General features: G+C 45.4%; 1 protein-coding gene across 8 annotated transcripts in view; it reads right to left on the bottom strand.

The window, feature by feature from the left end:
• The window catches only part of PIEZO2 (piezo type mechanosensitive ion channel component 2), a 252233-nt gene that overhangs the window by 207122 nt on the left and 32280 nt on the right, over positions 1–12831 (bottom strand). For 6 of the 8 annotated variants that reach the window (XM_044934794.2, XM_044934790.2, XM_044934791.2 and 3 more), the window contains exon 2: positions 4692–4787. In XM_044934794.2, coding sequence (XP_044790729.1) covers positions 4692–4787 — 96 coding nt within the window. Of the gene's footprint in view, positions 1–4691; positions 4794–12831 lie in introns of those variants that run through there. The other 2 variants (XM_044934792.2, XM_044934793.2) reach the window with 1 other exon arrangement.

Below are 12831 nucleotides of genomic sequence, written 5' to 3'. Positions count from 1 at the left end.
GAGTGGATTTATAACCCAGTGGGTTTTTCCATTCCAGAGTGGAGGGGGGTTCCTGCCATTTCAATCAATCACTTTCCATCCTCTAATTAAATGAGGTCGTGTGTAGGGAGCACTCACCGCAGCTCCCGACACGTAGGAAACTGACCTACTCTTAGCACCCTCAGTCCCCAGGCCTCTGAAGATACTCCACCCGACTCTCTGGTCTGGGCCAGGTAGGCGCAGCCGGATGGCTGTGGTCAAGACTTCAGGTAGATCGAGCTAATCAGTACCTCCTTCAGGATGCTGCCTTCTGGTTCCCCCATCTCACTTTGCCCAGCGTCTTAGTCTCATACATCTGCGCATCCACATGAACCCACCACAGAAAGATGTTCCATTTTTCTGTCACTCGGGTGTATCATCCAATAAATCTTAAACCTCAATGATCATGAGGCTTGACCTTCAGACACTGTTTTACACTCAATACTCTAGGTTTTGTCTTTTTTTTCTTCTCTAAAATTGATATAACTAATTCATCTCCAGTTTTTTCCCCATCAAAGTTGACTCCAAATACTATCACATCAGACCCCCCTTAAAAGGGCAGTGACTTGCCACCATGGAGCCTGCATGCGTGTGTGCTAAGTCACTTCAGTTGTATCCACCTCTGTGTGCCTATGGGCTGTAGCCTGTCAGGCTCCTCAGTCTGTGGAATTTCCCAGGCAGGAATACTGGAGTGGGTTGCCATGCTCTCCTCCAGGGGAGCTTCCCAACCCAGGGATTGAACCCCTGACTCCTGCAATGGCAGGCAGATTCTCTACTACTGAGCCACCTGGGAAGCCCACCATTGAAGCTACTTAAGGCAAAGTCCAAAGGAGACTGCAGAGGATTAATCTGAGATTGGTTTAAAAAAATGACAGCATCACTGGAATAAGTCCATGGCTTCCAAAGATAGCTTCAAGGAAACACACAAGAGCCAGCATGCTTGGGAGACCATGACGGTGAAGAACCATGCTTTCTTCTCATTGTTACTCTCCACAAACTCAAACATAGTGTTTGGTGAAGGGCAGTCTTTCAATTAACATTTGTTGAAAGAAATAAACAGTCACACTCAATAAGATGTATTTTCTATATAATATCCACATGTCATCAATCTGCACTGAAGCAAATTGAAATGTCTCCTCTCAACAAACCCGTATCATCTCTCCAGACCGTTGTGCCCAGGGCCTGGTACTCTATCAGCCAACAAGTATTTACTCAGTGATTAGGCTTCCCTCTGTGCTTGTAATACTGAGAACACTGTTCTGTCCTGGGCATGGGTCAGACAACACAGGGGTTAAGAGCATGACCACCTACACAGTACCTGTGTGTCCTGGGCTTGTTAACAAGAAAGCCTGGATATCACACAATTCTTATCTGATATTTAAAGAGCACTAGGAAATATCTTGAGGTTAGGACTAGCTATGAGATTGAGATTTCTAAATCTAGCTCACTCTGATATTCAAAGTAATAACATTATCCTTCAAAATAACAGTCATGTTATCATTAGTCAGTGTGTGCTGAGTACACACAGTATACGGACTTTTATATCTCATACATTTTACCACTTATGTTCCATCCAAACAAAATACCAACTGTTCCATCACAATGAGGATACGCATTATGCATAGGCATAGGGAACTTAATACATACACGTCTAGTTAAAGAACTTAATATCTCATCAACTTGGAATATTTGGGCCACCTGAAGTTAACTACATATTAGTTTCTATTTAATGGAGTGATGTCTCAATTTAAATGCAAAGCCCATTGCTAAGCAAACAGCAAGTGAAGATTTCCTGGCCTTTCTTCAGTATCTTAGGCTTCAATAAAATCCTTAACGTTGTAAGGAAAGCATACAACATTCTGATTTCTTCAATTATTCATAATCTTCTGATCCCCAGTAAATCTAAAGTAGCAAACTCCCAGGACCTATTACCCCACACCCAAGCTTCTGTCTCCAGAGGAGAGACAGGTGTGAGTGATCAACTGTCCTGCAACGTTTGCTCTCGTGGAGGCCGAGGGAAGCAGAGGACAAGGCCTGGGTTCCTAGATGCCAAGAACGCTAGACTCTGAAAACAAATGCACTCATTCATTCATTCTGTAAATATTGTTGGACAGACGGCTAGACACCAGGCACTGTCCCCAGTCCTGGAAACACAGTCGCAAACAAAAGAGCAAAACCCTTGCCATCTTCAAGGTGGTGCATAAGGAGGGACTCCATAACTAACTGCACTAAAGTGGGCTCTGGCTCAGCCTCTGGGGAGACCTGAGTGGACGGGGGACAAGGAGAATGTCTGAGGAGCCAATAGAGTTGGGAGGATGGAGATTCCCAGCCCAAGGAGAGGGGCTTCACTGAGACCACCCTGAGCCTGAACTATTCTGACATCTGACTCCTGCTGAGAAATCCAAGGAGAAAGAAGGGAGAAGCAATTTGCACATTGACTTACTAGAAGTTCCCATCCTCTGAGCCCTGACTGTGCATGCCCACCTGTGTGTGTGTATGCGGGGGTGTGTGTGTGCATGTGTGCATGTGGGGGCATGTGCATGTGTGTACAAGTGTGTATGTGTTTGTGCATGCACATGTGTGTATGTGTGTGTGCACATGTGAGCATGTGTGTGTGTGTGCATCTGTGCGGCAGAGGCCCTGAACGGCAGGCAAAGCAGATTCCCTAGAGTTCTCTCCCAGATGACACTGGACCTTCCTACCCATCTGTGAGAAATGTGTGTGACCCCAAGACTTCTGCAAAGCCACAGAGCATCACCCCTCCAGGTCCACCAGGTCCACCACCATCTGTGTGGATGCCACACAGGCATCTTCCTGGACCATGTGACTTGAACCCTGGACCACAGCTCCACTAGAAACGCCTGGGCTGGGTGCCTCCAATCACAGAATTAGAACTGCCAGAATGTGAGTCCTATGAGTTCATAAAGACCACATGGGGCCTCCCTCCCTCCAGTCCCTGTGCGATTCCAGACACAGCAAATAGATAAGGTTGTGAGTCTCGGCCATGCCCCTTGGCGCTGAAAGACAGGAAGGATGGGAGGACAGGACACACAACCTCAAGCCCTGTCCCCAGGTACAGCTGGAAAGATGCCTGCAGGCTCCCTCTGAGCTGCTGGTCCCTCAGCCCCAGGTGGTTGGGGTGTGTTTTGGGGGGAGGCAGACACCTGTGTACACGATGCTGTCTGTGTTCTGACCTGCGACACTTTGGGGATTCAGACATTGCTTCCCATACACAGAAACTGCTCTGCGTGTCTGATCTCATCCTTCACCTGTGTGTTTCCTGACTGAGTCACCCTCTCTGTGCTCGGGCAGAGATGATGGGCCACGTTACACACGCCCACCCCCACAGAGACCGAGGCCCTGGGCAGAGCGGGGCTGGGTCACTTGGGAAGAAGCAAAGCCAGGCGTCATCACTGAGTGTGACAAGGAAACCCCATGACCTGGTTCCAGATAAAACAAGGGGACACCCTGACAGAAAAGCAACAGATCATTTAATTGAGGACAAACAGGTACTCATTTCTAAAACACTTAATTCTAAAGGTGAAACCTTCTTTCTTTAATACATGAACTCCCAGCCATGAGGTAGGAGTTGCCTGTGTGTTACCATCTTGGTTAGGAGGCCAGAAGCTATGCTGTTTAAATGTCTTTGTTTATGTTGGACTCTAGGAAGGAGGCTTGGGTGGGCAGGGTCTCGTAAACAACATATTTTTGGTCTGATAAGGATTTGTATAGACTCACATTTCTATAGCCCTTCTTCACTGTGTGTATTAAGATTTAAGCGAATTAGAAGAGTTATTACTTAAATTCTTCCTAAGGCAAGAAAACCAACAGTGCATCTGCAGTCCTAACCATCAGGATGAACAATCAGTTTAACAGTCGGGGGAGAACAGGAAAGACAGAGTCATGATTTACTACTCTGTTTACACCAGGACTTTACTGCTTTTCCTGAGAAGTCAGCACTATGAGCTGGCACCATGGAGCCATGGCCATTCCCATGTCAAGCCTGACTTCCTGTCCTTTGCTATAAACACAGGGCCATCATTCTCACCTAAGACATAGGGCACAGTCCTGATTTCTTGTAATGGCATCGTTTCAAAAAAACAATTAATTCGATTAACTCAGTGCAGTTTAATTTCTCTCTTTGTGAAGAACTTCAAATCAGGCCAGCTTCCTTGTCGGAGCCTCAAGAAAGAGTGACTATTTCTCTCTATGCCTTCAGGTTCCTGGAGCGCACTGGGGAAGGAGCTACAGGTTTGCAATCGCACACTTGAAAAACTAGCACTGGAATCTGTGTCTTTCTGTACCTGACTGAGGCACACACGACAGATCCCAGCTGACGTGTGAAGCCCTCGCAACCGCCGGCTTCCTCCCCAGGCCTCCTGCTCATGTCCTAGCTGCACTTCCCACCGCCTACTCCCAGCACAGAGAACCTGCAGATCCACTTCATTTTCATGACCACACGTTGAGTTCCAGAACCTTCCAGACCCTCTGTAAACCTACAAATGCAGGCCTGCTGGGGAATATGTGTGGGAAAAACAACTGCGAGTGACAGAAACTCATCACCACCAAGTACCCCAGCTCCCCACTGGACCGGCATCTCTCCCTTCCGATAGCAACACCCGGGGGACCCCCAGATGTGCCCCGCCCTGGAGCAGAGAGCCAGGGGCTCTTACCTTGCATGGTGGCTTTAGTTGGTTCCGAGAACAGGGGGATGAGCAGGAGGTAGATGAGGTAGACGAAGGAGAGCCCGTTGTACCGGAAGGCGCAGGCTGCGGGAAAAGAAGAGGGCGTTAGTGACGGTGACGGTGGCCTCGGGCATCGCGGCGTCTGGCGGCTGCATGACCACAGCACATCTTCCATTAAGAAGAAAACACAGCTGCATCCGTCTGTGCCCATCATCACACGGAGTGTGGTGAGAATCGGGGAATGACAGTGCTCCCATCACCAAACCAGGAGGCAGCACCAGCACCCCTGTGACAGGAACGAAACCTGTCACAGATGAAAAGTGCCTCAGAGATGCAGGGCACGGGCTGTGAGTATGTGAGGTGTTCAGAGGAGGCTATGGGTAGTAGGAGAGGTGAGACTGAAGGGAAAAATGAGAGAAGAAAGTCTGTCAAACGCTCTGCGGCCAGGCTCGACTCCAGTTATCTCAGGAACCCTGTCTGACAAGGACGGGCCCCCAGGCTCAGGGACCCACTCACTTGCTGGTCCATTGAACAGATTCACAGGATGAAGAAGTATGGGGATGAACGTTTGTCAGAGAGAATGTGGAGCTGACATCACTAGTCCCTGACCACGTGGATAAGAAGACATTTCAGGCAGATTACTCTGGAGACACATGCCTGGGACACATGAGTTCATGTCAGTGTCAGCTCACACCAGCATTGCCCCACGTCAAGCCTTATCTGTGCATTACCTCTCACTCTCACCACTCTCCTTGCACAGATCCTGTTTTTATTCTCTCTACATATGACAAAGCAGCAGGAGTAGGAAGCACAGCCGGGCTGAGGTTGGAGCCTGTGAGCTCGTCCCACTTCTGCGTCTCCATCAGGAAGTCTGGCCGCCTCCACTCCGCATCCTCACCTGTCTGACTCGTCCCCAGGAAACCATCAGGGCCTCAAGGGGCCAGAACCTTGCTTCCACAGGATGCTTGTAACTGTTTTGGTTTTATATAACCTCGTTCTGTGAGGTATCAAATCGTTCACACTGGAAATGTGTACACTGAGGACATTCCCAAACACTAACTCTGAAGAGGGAGAAATGAGCCCACTCCTGGGTTCTCAGGGCAGAGCCTTTAGCTCCCATTATTTATCACCAAGTCCCAAACACTTAAGGAGATGCAGGGACAACCCAAGGAGGGTCGTCAGTTCAATTGCTCAGTCGTGTCCAACTCTTTGAGAACCTATGGACTGTAGCACACCAGGCCTCCCTGTCCATCACCAACTCCCGGAGTTTGATCAAACTTATGTCCATGGAGTCAGTGATGCCATCCAACCATCTTATCCTCTGTTGTCCCCTTCTCCTCCTGCCTTCAATCTTTCCCAGCATCAGGGTCTTTTCCAGCGAGTCAGTTCTTCACATCAGGTAGCCAAACTATTGGAGCTTCAGCTTCAGCATCAATTCTTCCAATGAATATTCAGGATGGATTTCCTTTAGGATTGACTGGTTTGACCTCCTTGCAGTCCAAGGGACTCTCAAGAGTCTTCTCTAACAACACAGTTCAAAAGCATCAATTCTTTGACGCTTAGCTTTCTTTATGGTCCAACTCTCACATCCATACAATATGTGACCCCCTGCTCTCATGAGTGGGCTGGACCTGGGGCTCTGAGTGACCAGAGACAGTGAAAGTACCAGGATCCCTCTTGGGGGCCTCTATCCTGGGTACCCCTGGTCCCTGAGGGGAGCCAGCCACTGGGTTGCAAGTTGCCCCAAGGAGAGGCCCCAAAGGAAGGAGCCGAGGTCTCCAGCCAGCAGCCAGCCTGCACCAGAAAAAGAGGAGATGGGTGAGCCTGGAAGAGGGCCTCACAGGCTGCACCCTGACTGACCTTGACTACATCCTGACCAACCGTGACTGCAGCCCATGAGAGCCTAAGCCGGAGGCGCCTGCTGAAACTTCCTGGATTCCCCACTCCTAGAAACTCTGCGGCAGGGTTTGTTGCTTCAAGCTGCTAAATGTTTGGGTAATTTGTATGCAAGAACAGATGACTAATACCCAAACTTTCATTTAAAAGAATCAAACCACTTCTAAAAATCCACCTTCGTTTATTTTTGTCTGAAATTATCCAGTTTGACTGATGACAGTGGCCTAATTGTTGAATTTTCTGCTTTATTTTATGTGTGAAGTTGCCACCCAGGAGTCACCTGAGCTTACGGGCAAAATATGCCTTTGAACTTGTCAGCAAGGCACACTCGAGCTAGAAAAGCCTCAGAAGGTAAACAGCAACGCTCTCTTATGCAGTGTGATGTTCTCATGGTCCACGACCTGGAATCACGGAGCACACCCCCTGCCTTTGTAAAAATCTATCAGATGCCAGCACCCACACCTCTCAGGGGCCACGCAGGCACCTGGAACCCTGTCCTCTGCCTCAGGGATTTACTGTGGACACTACAAGTTTTTACAATACAGATCAGGTTGTTCTAGGGAAAAAAAAATTCTTCACTCTAGCTAAGAATGCACTCTTTCCCACTATTTCTACCTGGTTTCAACTATCCAAAATTATGTGGAAAGTTCCCTCAAAGAATGACAACAGGAATTTTCCCCAAAAAAGACCTTGCCAGGCTTAGAGAGATCACAATTAGAAACTGCATGATAACAAGTTATCAAGTAAAGAGCATTATCAACATTAGTACAGTCATTTGAACTATAGACAACTGGACTGGTCTCATTAACAAATTTCATTTTTTAAAGGTGAAAACAGATAGTTCAGGAAAAACTCTCTAAGTAGGAGAAAACATAGATGTCACTTTGACAACTTAGAGTTTAATCAGTATAGAAGGGAGAAAATCTCTTGCAAATGTGAAATTTTTAAGATGGCCACATAACATTTATACAAAATACTTGGGTTGCAATGCAGGTGTACTAGTTTACAATGTATTATATGATCACAAAGAGATTTATGCACACTCTAACTTCCACAATAATTGAAGGTAATAATCTCTGACTTTACTAAAAATAAGTGCCCTCAGAGCTGAATTTTTAGCAAGAATGTGTCCTCCCTTCCTCCACACCCTTCAGCAAGGCCAAAGAGGCCCCCACCACGAATCGCCTGCAAGAGGACTGAGCTTAAATGTTTAGAACCTCCATCTCAACTAAGTACATTCTAAATACTCCTTAACGGCCTCAAAATGCTTTGTTTATTTTAACTTGCCAGACCAGTAGATACACATTATTCGGAATAAGCAACCTCACTACCAAGAGACAAAACAGTGCTGTCAGGTCAGTGATTCTAGAACTTCTTTTTGTGTTTATACTTTCAATAATTTTCCTTCTGCTGTCTGAAGCCATCAATGGCTTTTAAAAGGATGTCCTCTCAAAACCATGGTGATTTTTATAGAAAACAGTAAAGACAAGAGAAACAGCTGCAAAGTATTTACAATGCAGCAGAAAAAAAAGCCCAACAATTGCAGATTTTTCCTAAGGAAGCAAAACCATCAAAGAAACGAGAGACAGGAAAGACTGCCAAGTCACCTTATTCATTGTCTGTCTGTGTAAAATTCTTTCCTCCAGGACATACTCCTGTGTTTCACATCTGGTGAAACTTATAAATGTCACATGGTGATGCTTTAGGACAGCTGACAGACAGGACAAGATCCCTCTCTTCCCTCTTCTTGTATCTCCGACCTCCACATCCAGCAGAGGTCTGGTTCCAAGTGCTTCCTTCAAAAAGTTGCAGAAATGAGTTCTTCTAGGAGGACACCAGGGAGTCCCTTCCACTACGGTTCAGAAGGCAGCCATCTGACCACACACTCTTACCACGCAGCACCTGCCCTCTGCTCCCCACACCACCACCACCGAGTTCACACGTGCCAGACACAAAGGGGAACAGAAGTATTCGTCAAATAAGAAAACACACGTACAGGCAGTCCCTGTATTTTAACACTACTTTTTTATCCAGAGATGTATGAAAGCTGACTGTACTTGGAAGTCTGTCAGTCAACACTGAATCCATCAGTTATATGTTTCAGATACTGTAAGAAGCAGAAATTTCTCATCACATAAGTTCAGTTCAGTTCAGCAACTCGATCCTGAGAGTAACAGCATGGATGGCCTCTCGTGACTGCAATGAGTAAATAAAGCTTTTATACCAGTACATAATTCCTTAAGCTTTCTGAATACTCAGAAATAGATCTGTTTCATTGAGTCTGAAGGGCCCAACAATTAAATCCACAGTTCCTACAATTCCTCAAAATAGAACCTGCTCTCTTACTATTGTGATGAAGAAGAAATTAGGCTGGGTAAGTAAGTGCAGAGAAAAGGTGCAGCATTGAAACTGTTTCTTTGCTCACCCGCCATAATCTCTTGATGAGGAGGGTTAGTGTTGTAAATGGGGTCATCCAGAGTCACCGAGGTCTGTGTCTTGGTATTTACTGATTTCTTTAGAAATCACTCATCATCCTTCACATAACACTCATTCTCATGTGAGGAAGGTACCCTTTACCTAAGTCAACTCGCTTTTAGGTAATGCAACAATTTATAACTAGACCACTATACCTGTCTACTAGTCTATTACTAGCAGAATGCAGATTTATCTTGTAGTTTTTTTAAATAATAATTACAATTAAGCTTTAGTCTATAAAGATTGTATCTATTTAATCTATAAAGATTAAATCTATTCATCTTAAAGAATTTAAAGCTTATTTTCCCCAGAAAAATTTTTAAAGAGAGCTGATAATCAGTCATGTTTAATTTTATACTAACTTTTAAATTCCAGTTTTTAATTCTTAATTAATTTCATTAATTGTCTCATTTTTAATTAACACTACTTTTCTGTAATTTTCCCAAAAGGTAACTTATCTTCCTAATTTATACAAATTCTACTAGACTACCAGTTCACAGTAGTTGGATTTTTACATCACTGGTCCTTTGAAAAACCTAAGAGAGGTGCTTAGAACCCTAATAATATGGCAGTGTTTCTTGCTGGATTTCTTAGATTTTTAATACTAAGTCTCATTCACAACTTAATCATCTATAAGATCCATCAAGATTTCAAATTTGGAAAGCTAACCCTCCATTAATCAGTATGTCTAAACTATTAGGATGAACCATTGAACTTGATATAACAAAAGTAGTTATAACAAAATATATAGTAGTTAAAACAAAAATATAACAAAAGTAGTCAACTATTAGGAAGTTCATGCCATTCAACCTGAAATAAATCAGGACTGATTACTGGACTCCATTATAAGTGGAGACTAAGTGGCATCTTCATCTAGAAATAAGAGAAATCAGTGTTCAAAGGCCACCCACATGCTGGTCCCTGAGTGATCTGAGACAGCTATAGAAAAGGAGACATGAGGGCTGAAGAATATGTGTGTGTGTGTGTGTAGGCGTGTGTGTGTGTGTGTATGTGTAGGCAAGTGTGTGTGTGTGTAGGCTTCATGTAGGCAGCACCACTTTTAATAACAGGATTAATTTACTGCCTGCCACAGTTTCCTTCTTTCAAGAACTCAGTAAAATGAGATTTCTTTTTTTGCAAGCTTTCACTGTAGGCTTCAGAATATTCTATATTATTCTTGGCAGCATCCTCCCCAGACTGCTGTGTGCATTAGCATGAAAAGAAGTTGGTTCAGCTGCCGACATTAAGTCCTATTTCTTCCACCCTCAGCACACGATGCTGCCCGACGTGGTCTCTCCTTTAACAACTAATATGGCTGAAAAATGATTAAAAAGCACTGTTTTTATGTTGATAAATTTACTTTGACATTCCGCCTGCTTTTTCCCAGGAACACCCTCTTCCCTGACATATATGGAGCCATCGCCATTGCCTTCAAATATTTCTGGTGCTGGAGAAGTAGACACACCTTTTATGGCATGAATTCAGCCCTCGACTATGTCTGGGCTTTATGCTTCTGATACCGCAGTAACGAGGAACAGCCACTGACCACAGTGCAAAACGCTTGCTTCCAGAACAACGTCCAACACAGTGAGGAACTGGACTAATGCCTCAAAATCAGCTTCTCCACCAGATAGCCTGCTTGGGACTAATTTGGACTCACATCCTTTGATTTTGCACTCAGTCCTTTCCTCATCACTGCAAATGCCAGTCCCACTCAAAGTCTGCATAACTGAGGATGGGGTGAGCACCACACACTCCTAGCAGTGGACAAACCACAGGACACTCAGGCCATGACCCCAGCCTCATCCCATCCCCAGCTGCCTCTGCCTTCTGCTCTCTCTCTTGTGCATGCATGCTAAATCCCTTCAGTCGTGTTTGACTCTTTGGACCCCACGGAATGCTGCCAGCCAGGTTCCTCTGTCCATGGGATTTCCCAGACAAGAATACTAGAGCAGGTTGCCACTTCCTCCTCCACGGGATCTTCCTGACCCAGGGACTGAACCTGCGTCTCCTGAATCTCCTGCATCGCAGGCAGAGTCTTTATCTACTGAGTCTCCTGGGAAGCCCCTGCTCTCTCTTACTACCCTTCTTTTCAGTACCCACCACATTCTCTTGCCTCATAAAATTAAGGCAGTTAAAGATCACTGGTGAGATGCTCTACTGGGGAAATTGATCATTACAGGAACATGTTTAAGTTTACGATACAAGCTTTAATCAGCTCATGACCCTGACATGAGAGCGTGTTTGATTTTTGGTCACTAAATGAACAAGTTTTGGATCTCCTAGATTTCCAAGTGTAGATGACCTTTTCTGACCCATGGCTATGTCCTGGATTTGCTAGATGACCCATAATTGTCAGAACTTTCCCCAAAGTCCTCAGAGTGAGACTGTTTGGGCATCCCAGTCTAACTCCACAAAGCAGGTCTGAGTCCTGAGCCCACTGAGCCCACTGAGCCCAGCTCAGCTGGACGCTTCCTATCAAGATTCTGTTCAGGCTGGGTTACTTCCACAGATGTCATCAATAGGTCACTGGGCCCATTTCCACAGGGACGGGCGGTTGCAAAACATTCCACCCTTGGCCTGTGCCCAGGAAGAGCTCACACAACAATGCATGTCCTTAGACATGCCCCTTCTACCCACCCCACCCCCATTAGCCATTCCCCAAATGCACAGCACCAGGCCCTCGACCACATTGGAACACAGACTCCCTCCTGTTCACTATCCTATTTCCAGTTTCTATTCCCATTTCTAAACATAGTAAGCAGTCAGTAAATATTTACTGAAAGAGTAAATAGATCCCTGCTTCTTTCTATGCAAACCTGTAATGCCCTCTGCACAACCGTAGGTCCCAAATTCCAGAACATACTTCAAACTTACCCAAATGTCTGTCTCCTTCAGATAATGCCCCCATCACCCAATAAAAAGTAATATTCTCTGAATAAAAAAGCACACCTTTCCTGCAGTAAGAAAACAATTCGGTAAGACTGCCACACTGGGAACTCTGCACCACAAAGAATGGTTGTTGCTCATTGGAGTTAACACAAAAAGATATGCACAAAATGATGGGTCAAAACCTGGCTTAGACAGCTGTGTACAACACGACAGGCCTATGAGGTTGACATTAATATTTTTAAGGTCTCCCATTTTCAAGAAACTAAGGTTCACAAAGGATATGCAGCTTTCCCAAGGTCAAGGTGAACTCGGATTTAATCCCAGTCAGGCTGAGTCTTACCTCCTCCACTCCCCAGCCCTCTATACACACAGAAAACATCTGGAAGAACATCAGACCATTAACCTCTGGGAGGAAGGGTTGAAGGAGGGAGAATAGTAGTCACCTTTTAAATAATAACATTAATTTTTCTCATAACAGGTATTTGTACATTTTGCATTTTAAAATCAAACTGTGTGCAAGCTAAGTCGCTTCAGTCGTGTCCAACTCTTTGTGACCCCATGAACCATAGCTGCCAGGCTCCTCTATCCATGGGATTCTCCAGGCAAGAATACTGGAATGGGTTTCCATGACCTCCTGCAGGGGATCTTCCCAACCCAGGGATTAAACCTGGGTATCTTACATCTCCTGCATTGGCAGGTGAGTTCTTTAAATCTAAGGAAATGTAATCGCTTGCATTTCTGAATACCCATCACATTTATGATCTGGCTCCATGTGACCTTGAAGTATTTCACCCTGAAAACTCATCACCCTTTTGAATGGACTGTAGGCCCCTTAAGAGCAGGACTGTGTGTCAGCTGTGATTTT

The sequence above is a fragment of the Bubalus bubalis genome, chromosome 22 (genome assembly GCF_019923935.1).
Source record: "Bubalus bubalis isolate 160015118507 breed Murrah chromosome 22, NDDB_SH_1, whole genome shotgun sequence".
Lineage (NCBI taxonomy): Eukaryota > Metazoa > Chordata > Mammalia > Artiodactyla > Bovidae > Bubalus > Bubalus bubalis.
Note: the sequence above shows the minus strand (reverse complement) of the source record. Positions and strands in the feature narration are given on the sequence as shown.